This window comes from Babylonia areolata, chromosome 24, assembly GCF_041734735.1.
Source record: "Babylonia areolata isolate BAREFJ2019XMU chromosome 24, ASM4173473v1, whole genome shotgun sequence".
Classification (NCBI taxonomy): domain Eukaryota; kingdom Metazoa; phylum Mollusca; class Gastropoda; order Neogastropoda; family Buccinidae; genus Babylonia; species Babylonia areolata.
The window spans coordinates 13,761,613-13,776,924 of NC_134899.1; the positions used below are offsets into that span (position 1 = coordinate 13,761,613).

At 41.9% G+C, this 15,312-nt stretch overlaps 1 protein-coding gene across 1 annotated transcript; it reads right to left on the minus strand.

Annotated features, from left to right (window-relative positions):
- Window positions 1–430: 430 nt before the first annotated feature.
- LOC143298856 (small ubiquitin-related modifier 3-like) lies at window positions 431–10,073 on the minus strand. Its single transcript, XM_076611855.1, has 4 exons — window positions 9,914–10,073; window positions 6,953–7,084; window positions 5,549–5,620; window positions 431–1,064 (listed from the first exon to the last, which is right to left on the minus strand). The coding sequence occupies exons 1-4, from the start codon at window positions 9,941–9,943 to the stop codon at window positions 996–998; spliced, it is 303 nt and encodes a 100-aa protein (XP_076467970.1). The 5' UTR covers window positions 9,944–10,073; the 3' UTR covers window positions 431–995.
- Window positions 10,074–15,312: the final 5,239 nt, after the last annotated feature.

Below are 15,312 nucleotides of genomic sequence, written 5' to 3' on the forward strand. Positions count from 1 at the left end.
TTAGCATTTGTTTTTTGCCGATTTTACTTCTTACCCATATAAACAGGTTGTCTGTGGCGATTTTATTTCTTACTCATACAAACGGGTTGTCTGTGGGGAAAGTCAAGGGAGCTAACCAGCAGTACTAGGTGAGTTAATGTACTTATTAGATCATCTGTGAGCATATACACATAAAGGGAGTTAGGCACGAGCACAAAATGAGATGGACTACCATGACAGAATTATTACATTGTGAATAGAAAGTATGGAGTAACCCTTTAGCATGGCATGTTTTGTGGGATTTTTTTTTTTTTTTTTAACCCATAAAGCATGACTTGGATTCAGCAAATTTTTTAGTACATCTTCATCTACAGCATATGAAAAGTTACAAAGTTACTCTCTTCATTGTTAAAAACAGAGACAAGACATCAGCAAAGAACCACAATCAAACTCACTGACACAAATGCTTTATTTTTTTTTCCTCTTACAACATACAAAGAACTAATAGACACCAAACGACTGAACCAGATGCAACACTTTGTTGTCCACATCAGCCATCTTGAAGACTGGAAACGGGATCATGGGGCCCAATGTAAATTTTTGTGTTCAAAGTAAGGCTGGTTGTTTCTAAAAGAAAGATTGCAAATGGAATTATTAAATGGAATTATTAAAAATGAAAAAGTAACAAAATATTTGAAAACTTCACATGTCATCAGAAAGAAACATCTCCAAATGGTCTTATTTACCAGATTTTGTAAACGTTTGCTTTTTGCAAATTTACCATGTATTCTGTGGCCTTAAAATTAATGTGAGTGCAAGTGTGTTGATAGTGAGTGTTCAACATGGAGATGGCTGAGATGAGGAGCTGAGGGGTGATGATGATGGTAGTGATGATGGCACAACAGCTAGAACAAGACGACTGAACAGGCCAGGTGACGGAGATGATGTCTGTACAGGGCCCCAGCCCTCAAGGCTGTGACAGGGACACAAGGGGGGACAGCAGCTAGTAGGCCATCTCACAAGTCACCACATCCCCCTGTCTGTTGCTGAAATACATCTATTGAATCCCCATCTTCCATCTCCAACTGAAACAAACACACACAAAAATTACATCAACCTGTCAGAAATTCAGGCAGACAAAGGATAAAGAGTATGTTAAAATGCTGCACCAGAGCTTCCATGGATGTATACGAGTGTCTACTAAGCATGACAAACGCAAGGATGTAATAACAAAACACATAATACAAACTGACGCTGTTAAAACGGAGTCAACTTCACTCCATTACCATCAAGTTCAAAAACAGCCGTGTGTCTCAAAGGACAGCCTGTTAAGAGGTACAGAATGCACTCCATAGATTGTCCAATTCACACAGGTTCTTCAGACTTCTTTACTCAAGAAGTTGTATGGGGTCCAGAGGAACAATACACTAATAATCTGTGCAAACAACAACAGAAGAACTAATTTGAAACTGGTCTGAATATACAAGAATGACTGACTCTCATGCAGTTATGCACACTGTAGGAGCAACATGTTAGCTCTGTCACATCCCTCTAAAAGTAGAAGTTACCTCTCAGCTGTGTGCACACAGGCTGTGTTGGGAAGCCAGTTTGTGAAATGAGAAGCCTGAGGTGTCCTAACAGTTGCTGCTTTTCAGTTGTCTTGTGTGTGTGTGTGTGTGTGTGTGTGTGTGTGTGTGTGTGTTCACTTGTTCATTTCATGACATGCCCTGTCAAGCGTTAACGATGAATGAGGATATTATGGGAGTTCATTATTGGTTTGATTCTACACTTCCTTCCACAATATATGATGCCAACCAGTCTGCCAACTGCAGTGTTGGTTGGGAAATTTTAGCAACACTCCCCAAAGACTCATCTGTGAAGTCGATGACCTTCCACAGTGTTGTCCCAGTCTTCCCATTTCACCCTATCACACTCAGCCGGGTTAGGAGATGGCCACTTGCCACAAAATCTCTACCATGATAAGGCTTGAACTTGTGTCCTAATCTGCATCATGGACCACTCATGGGAGCTTGTAGCTTGGTTATCTTATACTTAAACACAAAGTTGTCCCAAATTCTGTGACTTCTCAATCTCTGCTCTCAGATGACCTCAGTTTCAATTTCCCTGCCACATCCATGCAGAGTTCCTGCCACTTATTGTGTCCGCAGGATCAGAGGACTGTGACTGGAGGGATGTGGTAACAGTTCCCACTCCCTAGCGAACACCCAGTCTGGCTTTGCAAACATGCAATTATTGTCAGTAGGGAGCTTAACAGGCATTCTGTTTAGGTTGCATCAAGCAGGCAAACTTACTAAACGCCACCTAAGTGATTCAGCAGCAGTGCAGTCTTCTCTGGTGTATGGCCTCCCTGTTGAACTAAACCATTGATGGCTCCCTGTAGACTAGACAGCCCCATACTCGCACTGGACACACCAAGGCAGGGAATATGTTCGAGACAAACCCAGTATATTACAAAACTTGGTCTTGCCACATCTTTAAGCAGACATTAGATAGGGAAATTGTGATTGAGTCAGAAAAGTAGGAGCCTGGGGCTGAAGGTTTTTCTCAATTTCAAACCATAAAATCTGCACTTGCGGGCCATCAATACCTCTGAGGTATTCCAACCCACAGAAGACAAAAAATCAGCCAAATTCTTCCCAAACTGAAGTGTTTTTGCTCTCAAACCTGCAAGTCAGTATTGGAGACATAATTTTCAAAATCTTGTGTGTGCGTGTGCATGTGTGTGTTCAATGCAACTCTGTGTGTATGTGAGAGACAGAGATTGAGAATGGGGGTCGAGTGGGACATGGGAGGAAGAGTTAAGTTTGTGTGAGTACATGTAAGTGCACTGCTTTAAATACAACTCTGTATATGTAAAACTCAGTGAGTGAGTGAGTGAGTGAGTGAGTGAGTGAGTGAGTGAGTGAGTGAGTGAGTGAGTGAGTGAGTGAGTGAGTGAGTGAGTGTGTGTGTGTGTGTGTGTGTGTGTGTGTGTGTGTGTGTGTGTGTGTGTGTGTGTGTGTGTGTGTGTGTGTGTGAGGCTGAAGAATTGTCCAGGAGTTTCCTCAAAAAATTGGCTGGGGCCAGGGTGGCAAAGCCCCATGGCCAAAAACGATATAGTGATTTTTAAGAGGTTTGGGGGGTCTCTTGTGTGTATGTGTGTGTGTGTGGTGTTTTCAAGGAAAATGTTCTTAGCACATATGTTTGCACTGTACCAATATAACTGACCATTTGGTCTCTTCAGCTGTAGTCTGTTCCACTGACAGGTGTGTGTGTTGGCTGAGGAAAGAAAGGGGGAAGTGGAATGACTGGAGGGAGGAGGGGGTGGGTCTGTGACTGGTTATATCACTTTCAGCAGTCAGGGATTCTCAGCTATAATTGTGGTCATTGTCTCTTGGCTCAATGCCAAAGTTGCCAGTCAATGACAGTGGTTTTATCCCTCCACCCCCCCACCCCCCTTCCCTCACCACTGGTAGGAGACTCAAGAGAGAGCAGGGGTACCTCAGCAAATCATGAAAGTTAAGTCTGCAGGAGGGGGGGGGGCAGGGGTTGGGGAGTGACTTTTTCCCCTCTGAAATCAACTGCTCTTCCCCTGAAAATAGCTGATCGCTGAGAGTTCCCCAGCCTGTACTGTGTTTGTGTGTGAGTTCAACTAAATTCTGTGTGTGAGGGAGAAAAAGAGAGAGACCGTAAGCGAGCACGAGTGCACACACATGTGTGTATGTGTGGTCTCAATTCAACTGTGTGTAAACGAGAGAGAGGGAGGCAGACAGAGAAAGAGAGGATAGAGATGGTGGGAGGAAAGAATGTACATTGTATTTGTGCATGTGTAAGTTTTGCTTTCAAATTCAATAGATCTCTCTCCACGCTCACGCGTGTGTGTGTGTTTTCAATACAACTCTGTGTATATGCAAGAGAGAGGGAGGGAGGGAGAGACAGAAAGAGGAAGAGAGGGACAGACGCAAAGAGACAGAGATAGAGGGGGGAAGGTGGGATGAAAAAGTGCAAGTTTGTATGTGTGCGTATATATGTGCATTGCTTTACATACGATTCTCTGTGTGTGTGTGTGTGTGTGTGTGTAGTGTAGTGTGCGCGCGTTTTAAATCTCTGTGAGTGTGTGTGCGAGAAAGAGAGAGAGAGTGTGTGTGTGAGTGTGCTCGCACGTGTGCGTATTATTAAGCTCTCTGTGATTATGTGAGCGCTCATGTGTGCACATGTTCAAGTGTGAAGGAGAGAGATAAAATTTTAAAAAACAGTATGTGTATAACATGTGAGTGCATTCATGTGATTTTTTTTTTTCAAAGTGTGTGTGTGTGTGTGTGTGTGTGTGTGTGCGCGCGCACGCGCATTCAATTCAGCTGTGTCTGTGCATGCGTGTGTAACTTTGGTAATCCGGCTAATGGTCTCAAATCTAAATAAACTGACTTGCCATGAACTGTACCCACAGCCGCATGGGCTGTGTCAGAAAAAACACTGACGTTAATTGCTACAAAGTTTCTGTTTCAATCGCAACAATGTTATTTGTGCATTAAGTGCCAAATGTTTGCAGCTTTTGCTGAATGAACAGAGGGTCAAACAGATGTACCCATGGCCCTCTGCGCGCACCTGCGTTTACGTTTACCTGTATCTGTGCGTGCATGCAAGTTTGAGTGTGTATGTGATAGACTTGTGATCGACCAATCGCACTTGGCCTTACCCGCGGCGTATATTTTGTGAATGGCGTCCCTACCCATGCGTTTATGTAAGTCTGTGCCAGCCTATGTGTGCGTATGTGTTAGGGTAGCTGTTAGATACACATATTAAAATGTATGTATGCAGTGTGTGTGTGTGTGTGTGTGCAGTCACCTTTTGGTGTGTGTATGTAACATAGATGTAATGTTTTATGTTAACAAAGTGTTTTTGTAAAGCACCCAGAACAGATTCCTGGACAGTGTGCTATATAAGTATCCATTATTATTATTATTATTATTATTACCCGTAAAGTTATTTCTTTGTTCTTCACAGGCCCAGATCCACTTATTTTTCACTCCTTTATTGATATCTGCGGCAAAAATCATCTTATCCTTTGAGTTTTCTCATTTTGTCAATGATTGAAGACGATCGACGAAATCAGGCATCTTTGCAAATCGTGAAGCCCGCGAGTGAAAGTTTTGTAATCCCGACAGAATACAGATAAGCTGAATGATGACAGAAGAGCAACAGAACTCTTATTCTCAATTGGTTCGCTTATCCAAACATGGGGCATTTTAGCAAACACTGTGGGTCTGTTTTGTCAATCGGTCGGACAACGTGCGTGAAACCTTCGTCTGTCGGAAAAACCTCACCCCACCCCCCCAATTTTCTCAACGGATTTACGCGAGTTTTCGGTTGGAAATCCGACTCCAGTCAGAAAAATCTCATGCCTGGTAAGCCTAATTCACAACACATCACATCAGATCAATCTACTATACCTAAGATGTACATGCCATGTGTATATGTGCATACATCTGTGAATATTAATGAGAAGAGGGAGTCCCATCCAACTAATCATGTGGTGCAACAACAAAAAATCAAAATATGTTCAACTCACGGTGTTTGGTGTGTCTTCATCGTTGATTGGATTTCCATCAAATCGAAACCGCACTGCCCCTGTTGTGATGCCCTGCACAAACATACAGTTACTGTCCAAATTCTGCTCATCTCGTTACCATCCACCCTGTTTTGTTCTCCTGACAACCACCCACATGGAATACATGGTCCCCTACTCAGTCTACTCAATCAACCATTTACACATTATACATTGGGGTGCAACTATAAGTGATGAAGTGGCCAAAATCTTTATCAGTTGATGAATTCACCAATGATCTTAGGCCAGACTGATTCACACAAATGTTGAAAAAGAAAATACTTAATAGGGAAGGGAGAATGCCGAACAGTCAATTTCTGACCAATATAAGCAAGTTTTTGCACACTCCACAAAAGAACATTTTTAATGCAACACATAGAAATAAACTTGGAAGAAAGATGATATACTAGTTAATCAAAAACCTGCTTTTCTGTGGTGATAAGCAATATACATGACAATGGCCAAAGCACACTGTCATGTTGAGAAATCTAATTTTATTTATTTTACTTCAAGCATGACACTGACAATAACAATAGTGAAACTGCTGATCAGAAAACCCGCAAAAGCAAATAAACTTTGGAAATATGAGTTCCAGAACATCTGGATGCACTTACACCCCAAAACAATATCATGAATATGTCCATAAATTTAACTGATTCAGGGAGAAAATACCTGCACTAAAATTTCAGTTTTTACTAAATGCTTATGATTATGATTTTGGCTGTATGGTCGTATCATTCAGACTACAAAGTACAATGGTTACAGGGTTGTCAAAAGGTTCATTAAATTGGTTTCTCAATCTTTCTCAGTTTCTGTCATATCTCATTATCTGATATCTTAATATGTGACACATATATCATTATACAACACACAATTTTCGAAGGGGCAAATCACAAAAGACTTCCAAAACAATTTGACAGTATTTGAGCCAAGCAGGGTTTGTTTTTTTGTGTGTGTGTGGTTTTTTTAATGATCACGGTAAAAACACAGCTTCATTCCTTAGCGAGTACCAAACAAAATGTTCCATGAATCAGTGGTTATAATCCTTACAACTGTTTTGATTTATTGATTTATCATTCTTAATCTTATCAAGAGGCATACACAAATGTTGCACAGACCCTTAAAATTTTCCTTATATACACAAATGTTGCACAGACCCTTAAAACTTTCCTTATACCATGATAGCTTCAGACATGAAACTGAAAAGTCCTATGCAAGAAAGGATGCATGGACAGCAATGCTGACATGGAATAAGGGATGAAAGTATTCAGAAAACATGGTTTAGCTACACACAGATAAAAGGGGGATCTGAGTGTTAAATGACAATTCTGTGTATCATACTCTGTACCAATGCCTGATTCCACTTACTGCTCTGTTGCAATATGCTCCCATCAGTTTCCTCAAAGGAGTGTTCTTTTTTATTTTGAAGTGCACCACACTCCCATCCTGTCCTGTCACTTTTAAGTTGATGTGTTCACTTTCATTCTTACAGTCCTCAATCTGAAACAGAAATTTGAGCAAACATTTTCCATCTTTTCATTTCTTTTCTTGTAAAACCACTTAAGTACAGGAAGTATACGAATTATACTTTATACAATTTGCACACACACTCAAACATCCACTATTCAAATACTTTCAGTGATGGTGTTATCAATTATTTAATATAAATTATATTTATAACACAAACAGAAACAATAGACATGTGCCATAGCTCCACATTATATTCATTTCAAATCACAACTGATCAATAATTACTTGACACAATGCCACACCCAGTCATCAATGTAACAAACAAAATTCACCCAGTATGAGTATGTAGACTTGTAATCTAATCAAAATGCACACTTCACTGTTCGAAAAGATGTTAACAGTCTAGTCACATTTCTAATAGATGAATGGTAAAAACAAGAACAAGACAGGCAAGACATTCAAGACTCATTTGTGATAATGCATTTTTTATCCAGTGAAGGAATAATGACAATTTTTTTTTAATCGTTAAAACATGTTCTACATCAAATATTAATAAGCTTCAGAGAGAAAAAAAAAAAAACAAGAGAGGCAAGGCCTTCAAAACTCACTTATGACATGCACTTATCCAGTAAAGGGAGCACAAGAAAAAGAAGATATTTTTAAAAATCGTTAAAATGTGTTCTGAATTAAATATCAGCTTGGGGGAAGGGGGGGGGGGGGGGGGGGGTGGAATCAGGCATGCAAGCTGGATCGAACCAAGGATGTTCTGTTCAGAAGCAAATAGTCTTGTCCACAATGCTACCGCGAATCTGACGTCACTAAACCAAACCTAGTATTTAAAGCTGATTTAGGGGGAGTGGTGGTGGTTTAGTGCAATAAAAAAAAATATATATATATATATATATTATTCATATTGTATTTGAGATAACACAATTTAATTAATGTTTTTTGGATATATACTTTTCTAACAAAGTAACAAATTCTTTTAATTCTGCGGTAAAAAAAGATGTTGAAATCGCCTCAGGCACACCACAACATGTATCTGCACAAACCAGTTTCAGGCTACAATAGGCTGACAAAAACTACGATCAATTCCTTTTTTCTTTCTTTTTTTTTGTGTTTATTCCAGTTAACTCATTATCCACTTTGGAATACATGTATTCATATTCAGATGGTGTAGTCTGTGTCACTGTATCATATGTGTTATGTCCAGAATTGTTTTCTTTTATTGTATCATGTGTTATGTCTAGAATTGTTTTCTTTTAATTACAAACAACCATGTCATACCGTCTTCTTACCAAACAGCCTACGTTCCGGAAACTGGGAGGCAATATGGTGTTCTTGAATTGTTGATCGAGCCTCAATGAAATAAACCGTTAATAATCCAGAACTACAGCTTAAATCAGAAGACTCAAACCTTTCTTATTATTGGTATGACTGAAGATTTTTTCCCCAACAATGTTTAATCCAAATTTGGTACTGACAGAAAAAGTATTCCAAGAGAAAATGGCAATATCAAAGTTTATCACAGACACACAAACAGACACACACACACACAGATAACTAAACACCAGGTTATAACACAGACTCACTCTGATTACACAAGTGAGTAAAAAAGAAGGGGCATGCTAGTGGGATCGAACCATGCGTATCCTGATCAGAAGTCAGTCACAGCATCTCGGCGCATTCAATGTCATCGACCAAACTTGATATTTAAAGCTATGTTGTTTCATTTAATGATACTGATTGTAAACAAATGCTGATCCATGTGAGAAGCTTTTGATTTCATTGGAATTTTACTGTTTCTTGCTCTTTAACTTTTCTGTTTGTCAAACTGATTTTAGATGATTAACAGAAATATGATTTCAGGCATCACTCATGGGCCATAAGGCTTTGTCTAATTTTCTTTGCCAGTAACTTGAGTAAGGTTACTTTTGGGAGGGTTACTTTCACAAGTTTTCATATGAAAATTCAAAAGCATAGGATACATGAAAATGAACAGGATATTGTTTTTAAATGATTAACTGTTTGAACGACCAATAGTTAATTAAGTACACATTCACTAGGGGGAAGACTAACCTGTAAGTTTCACCGAACTGAAAAGAAAAAAAAATCAAAGTATATCTTTCGAGTTAAAAGTTTGATTCTTTGAAGCTCAACTGGTTCAGCCATGTGCCTGAGCATTGCTCCGTTTCAATAAAACAGTTTCCATGTTCCTACAAATACGTAAACTGCAAGCAAAGGAAAATAACTGTTACAGTATTCCGGCTGTGTCCTCAATTTAATCTGGAGGAAAAAATATTTGATTTCAGTACACACATTACGTCGTGACACACACCGGACAACCGATTCAGCGTTATGTATGTGTTCAGTTTACATGCGTGAAACAAACTATCGCACAGGCGGCTTAAACATTATATAAATGCGTCAATGTTCAAAGCTTTCCTTCCAATCGAAGCGGCTCAGTCCTTCAATAAAGATTTAAACTCATACTGACCAATAATTAAAATACTGACCGACTCTCGAATCTGACCAACTTACGTCTAGGTTGCGAATTCTTTACTGAAACTAAACAAGAGGGGATGCGTAGTTTTTATTTAAACTATGAAGTAAATCTTAATCTCTACAGTCTATAACCGACGGAGATAAGCTTTTTCCTTCTTTTTTTTCTCTTTTTTTTATGTGAAGGGGCTACGGGAGTAAAACTGGTCATGGTCAGTGAAGGGAGTGAGCTGAAAATAAGTCCTGACCCCCTACAAGTACCACACTCTGTCAGCTCACTACATTATTTCTGGCTCCAAACAAGCGGAAATCGTTTGGTGATTACTGATTCATTTAAAATATAAACACAGGTTCTACCTTCTTCTGGCTTTGTTGATCTCCGTCCATGTTGATGTTCAGCACACTTCTACTACCTCAAGCTGCAAAAATGGCGCACAAAGAGAAAGCACCGTGAGTTCTCTAAAAATGACGCTGCTTTTCATTGGTTGCATGCCATTCGCTATTTCATTTTATCTTCTGCAGAAAAATGTTAACTCGTGATTATGCTTTTTTTCGTAAAGTTCTTTTAATTTCTGATGATTTTTCACATGAAATCGTTATTTCGTAGGAAAAAATTAAAACTACAATTTTGACAAAAAGCTTTACAGCCCAATCAAAAGAGGTGTAACATACAAGACCAGCGTCAGCCGCAGTTTATCCTTTTCCTTCCGGCTTAACAGGTGGTCCCTGTCTAGAAATGCATAAAAAGACAAAATATTGTATTAAACAGCCTTCCTTTCACTGAAAACAGTATTGCTGCAAGGAACACCAACCAAGAGATCATCCATTTCCAAAACAGCTATCAGTTATATGCCCAGAGACCACTTTGCTAATCTGCAACCATCGTAAAGTTGATAACTTAGCTGGTGATTGTCGGTCAGCATTCAGTTCCATTGCCCGATGAAATAGTATTATATTCATATTATAATCCACTTTTTTCTGCTGCTGTTGAATCATCGTTTGGAAGCTTTTTTTTTTTTTTTTTTTGCTTTTTTTTTTGCTTTTTTTTTTTTGTTTTGTTTTGTTTTGTTTGTTTGTTGCTGTTGTTTTCTTTTACTCTTAAGGAATTGTGTTCTAAACTCGAGACGCTCCATTCGAAATTGCTACTATAAGAGTTTTTGTTTTGTTTTAGGTGGTGGTGTTGTGGGGCTTTGTTGCTGCTGATGATGTTGTTTTTTATATTAAAAAATAAAATAATAATTCATAACTTTTCTATGGCGCGATATCCAGTACTAATGCTGCTCCGAAGCGCCTTACACTGATGATCATCGAGCCGGCCATACATAAACATAACATAAAAACATTACAACAGCTCAATCCAGTGCGTTCACAGAACGAATCAAAAAGCATGATCCACCAAACAATAAAAAATATCAAGTAAATAATGCTATGATTAAAAACTGAGAAATACATTCCATAACACACATTCATAAATTCACACACGCACGCACACACACACACACACACACACACACACACACACACACACACACACACACACACACACACACACACACACACACACACACACATGCTCAGTGTCTAAGAGTGGTCAGCAGTGGTCAGTTAAAGGCCAAATTACGTCAAGAGGTCCGAATTGCGGTTGTTGCTGTTGTTGTTGTTCAGTGTTTGTTGTTGTTGGTGGTGGTGGGTTTTTTGGTGGTGTTTGTTGTTGCTCAGTCTCTGACAACGCCGGGATAAACAAACAAATAACTTGATGATTACTCCACTGAGCCCTTTGGAGCGTATGGACTCGGATGTTCTCATGGTCCGGCAACACACACACACACACACACACACACACACACACACACACACACACATACACACACACACACTGATATACTAGTACGTGTCGTGTACATGGACACCGTCTGGATCCACACAGACACACAGACACAGACAGACCACTAGTGACCACTGCTGACTGACCACCAATGTCCATTGCTGACCACTGACCATTTCTGACCACCAATGACCGCCGACCGACCACCAATGACCATTGCTGACCACTGACCATCGCTGACCACTGACCACTGCTGCCCACCACTGGCCACTGACCATTACTGACCTGGGAGAATATAGACCTTGGGGAGTATGGACATGCTTTCGAGCTTATCATGCAAATGCAGAACTTGAAATAACTCCCTTCTCAAAAGCGCCCCACAGTAGTAGGCCTCCTTCGGTCACAGCAGCTCAACAACCACCTTTGTTTCAACAATCTCATCCACCCATTTCAGTCTGTCTATCGCGCTGACCACAGCACCGAAAGCACTCTCCTCCACATTCTGAACAATCTACTGATAGCGTACGACTCTGGAAAAATTTCCCTTCTCACTCTCCTCGACTTGTCAGCCGCCTTTGACACGAAAGACCATTCAATCCTTCTTTCCCGTCTTCATTTTACATTTGGTATCAACGGCACTGTTCAAACTGGTTCAATTCTTATCTCACTGATCGATTTCAGTCTGGCATTGTTGATCATTTCCAATCTGAACCCGTTAAAATCGATCATGGAGTCCCACAGGGATCTGTTTTAGGCCCAGTGCTCTTCACACTGTACACTGCTCCTCTTGCTGAAATTATCAACCACCATAATATCAGTCATCATTCTTATGCTGATGACACTCAACTCCAGAAGAGTGATACCCCTGAAAAAGTGTTGTCATTCTTGCAAGAAACATCCAACTGCTTCCTGGACATCAGTTCAAAACTGGATGACTCGAAATAAGTTAGAATTGAACGCGGACAAAACTGAAGCCATGATTATAGGAACTAAACAAAAAATGTCTTCCATCACAATTGACACAATCAAACTTGGCAGTACATCCATCCCTCTTTCCACGTCAGTCAGGAACCTCGGTGTTGTCCTTGACAATACACTGTCCATGCAAAAATTTATCAGTCAGACATGTCAATCCTGCTACTGTCAACTGCGGCGCATCAGTGCCGTCCGGAAATATCTGTCCACTGACGCAACATCTAGACGTGTCGTTTCTCTCATTCTCACTCGCCTTGACTACTGTAACTCACTATTGTCTGGTTTGCCTGCTTCATCCATTCAGTCCCTTCAGCGCATACAAAACTCTGCTGCCCGACTCGTCCTCAGAAAGAAAAGATCTAAGCACATCACTCCTCTTTTGCAACATCCCCACTGGCTCCATGTCTCACACCGAATAAAGTACAAGATCAGCACTCTATGTTATAGATGCATTCACAAAACTGCCCCTTCCTATCTCTGCGGCTGCCTTCACCTCTACACTCCATCTCGCTCACTACGATCAGCTTCGGATCAACTCTGTTTACGCATACCCAGATTCAAACACTCGACTGTTGGCTGCCGTTCTTTCTCTGTCTCTGGACCTTGCAATTGGAATGAACTTCCTCTTTCGCTTCGTCAAGTCTCCACACCCAGCTCTTTCAAGTCTGGCCTTAAAACCCACCTCTTCCAAAATAGCCTCCTTTGCCTGCCCTTCCTTGTCTTTAGTTTCTACAGTTTTAGAGTTATGCATGCGTGTGAATGACTGGTGCGAAAGTGCTTTGATTTGTCTCTGCACAAGATTCAGCGCTATATAAATACCATTATTATTATTATTATGGCTGACCATGGATATAGTATATCCGACCTAATGTCTAACTGGGCTGTCTGCTTGGACCAAGCAGCGTCGCCTGTGACTAGAGACCAATGTGAGAGAGACAGTCTCTGTTGCAGTGATCACATGTGTAAGCTGATGCTGGTCTGTCAGCTGTCGTACCTTTTCTGCGAGCTCGTTTTTCTGCTGCAGCAGCTGACAGTTTGTCCTCACCAATCCGTAGCTGATTCTTGAGAGTGCTTCTCCATCTGTTGCGGTCATCTGCAAGGCCCTCCCAGGACTCAGTGTTGATCTCAAGTGCCTTCATGTCACGTTTGCAAACGTCTTTGTATTTCAGCTGTGGGCGGCCGATGCTTCTCTGCCCCGTGGTGAGCTCTCCATAAAGGATGTCTTTTGGGATGCCACCGCCTTCCATGCGACGAACGTGGCCCAGCCAGTGCAACTGACGCTGTCCCAGCATGGTATACATGGTCGGGAGGCCAGCGCGAGTCAAGACTTCGGTGTTTGTCACTTTGTCTTGCCAGGAGATGCTGGGTATGCTGTGTAGGCTTCTCAGGTGGAAGGTATTGAGCCTTTTCTCCTGACGAGCATGTGTGGTCCACGCCTCACTGCCATACAGCAAGGTGCTGAGGACGCAGGTGTTGTATACAGCCATCCTTGTCTTGGGATTCGTCCACACTCTTTGTGTGAGGCGGGCTAGCGTTGTGGCTGCCTTCCGATCCTCTTGTCGATCTCGGTGTCAAGGAAGAGGTTGTCAGTGATGGTGGACCAAAGGTAAGTGAATTGATGGATGGCTTCAAGCTCGTAGTCATCAATGGTAATGGTTGGTGGAAATGGCGTGTCTTGGCCTAGGAGATTTGTCTTCTTGAGACTGATGGTCAGACCGAAATCTTTGCAGGCCTGGGAGAAGCGGTCCATTAGTGACTGCAAGACCCGCTTGGTGTGGGTCGCAGCTGTGGCATCGTCAGCAAAGAACATGTCTCTTATGAGGGCTTCGCGGACTTTTGTCCTTGCTCTGAGGCGGGCGAGACTGAAGAGCCTGCCATCTGATCTGGTCCGCAGGTAGATCCCTTCTTACGCTGTGCTGAACGCATGTCTCAGGAGAAGAGCAAAGAAGATTCCAAATAGGGTGGGGGCGAGGACACAGCCTTGTTTGACACCGCTGCGTACGTCGAAGGGCTTGGAGAGGTTACTATTAAACTGCACCATCCCTTTCATGTTGGAGTGGAAGGACTCAATCAAGCTGTGCAGTTTGGGGGGCAGCCAATTTTTCGAAGAGACCTGAAAAGGCCGCCTCTGCTGACTAGGTCAAAGGCCTTGGTGAGGTCAATGAATGCGACATACAGGGGCATCCTCTGCTCTCTGCACTTCACCTGGATTTGGCAAAGGGAGAAGATCATGTCTACCGTGGATCTCTCTACTCGAAAACCGCACTGTGATTCCGGGTAAACGGGTTCGGCCAGTTTCTGCAGGCGAATTAGGAGGACCCGAGCGTAGACTTTGCCTACAATGCTGAGAAGTGAGATGCCTCTGTAGTTGTTGCAGTCGCTCCTTTCACCCTTGCTTTTATAGAGGGTGATAATCTTGGCGTCCCTCATGTCCTGCGGTACAGCTCCCTCATTCCAGCACTGACAGAGGACTGTGTGCAGAGGATGCAGAAGAGTAGTCTTGCAGTGTTTAATGAGGTCTGGGGGAATTCCGTCACTGCCAGGTGCCTTGCCTGATGTCACGCTGTTAATGGCCTTGCTGAGTTCGTCTTCAGTTGGCTCTGCGTCAAGTTCTTCCATGACCGGCATGCACTTGATGGCGTCGAGGGCTGAGTTGGACACCATGTTTTCTGTGGAGGAGAGGTCGGAGTAGTGTTCTGCCCATCTCTCCATCTGCTGGCTAGGATCGTTGATTACTTCCCCAGTGGAGGATTTGAGGGGGGCAGTCTTGCTCTGTGTTGGTCCCAGTGCCTTCTTGATACCATCATACATCCCTTGGATGTTGCCTCTTTCAGCAGCATTCTGTATCTCTTCGCTGAGCTCTGTCCAGTACTCATTTGCACATCGCCTGGCGTTAAACTGAACCTTACTCCTGGTGACCCTGAGGATTTGCAGGTTCTTCTCACTGGGTGACTGT

Coding starts and splice junctions, on each gene's coding strand:
- LOC143298856 (XM_076611855.1), bottom strand. CDS start 9,943: ATGGACGGAGATCAACAAAGCCAGAAGAAG. Junction 7,085..9,913: donor ATCAACAAAGCCAGAAGAAG/GTAGAACCTGTG, acceptor TTTCTGTTTCAG/ATTGAGGACTGTAAGAATGA. Junction 1,065..5,548: donor ATGAAGACACACCAAACACC/GTGAGTTGAACA, acceptor TGTTTGTTTCAG/TTGGAGATGGAAGATGGGGA.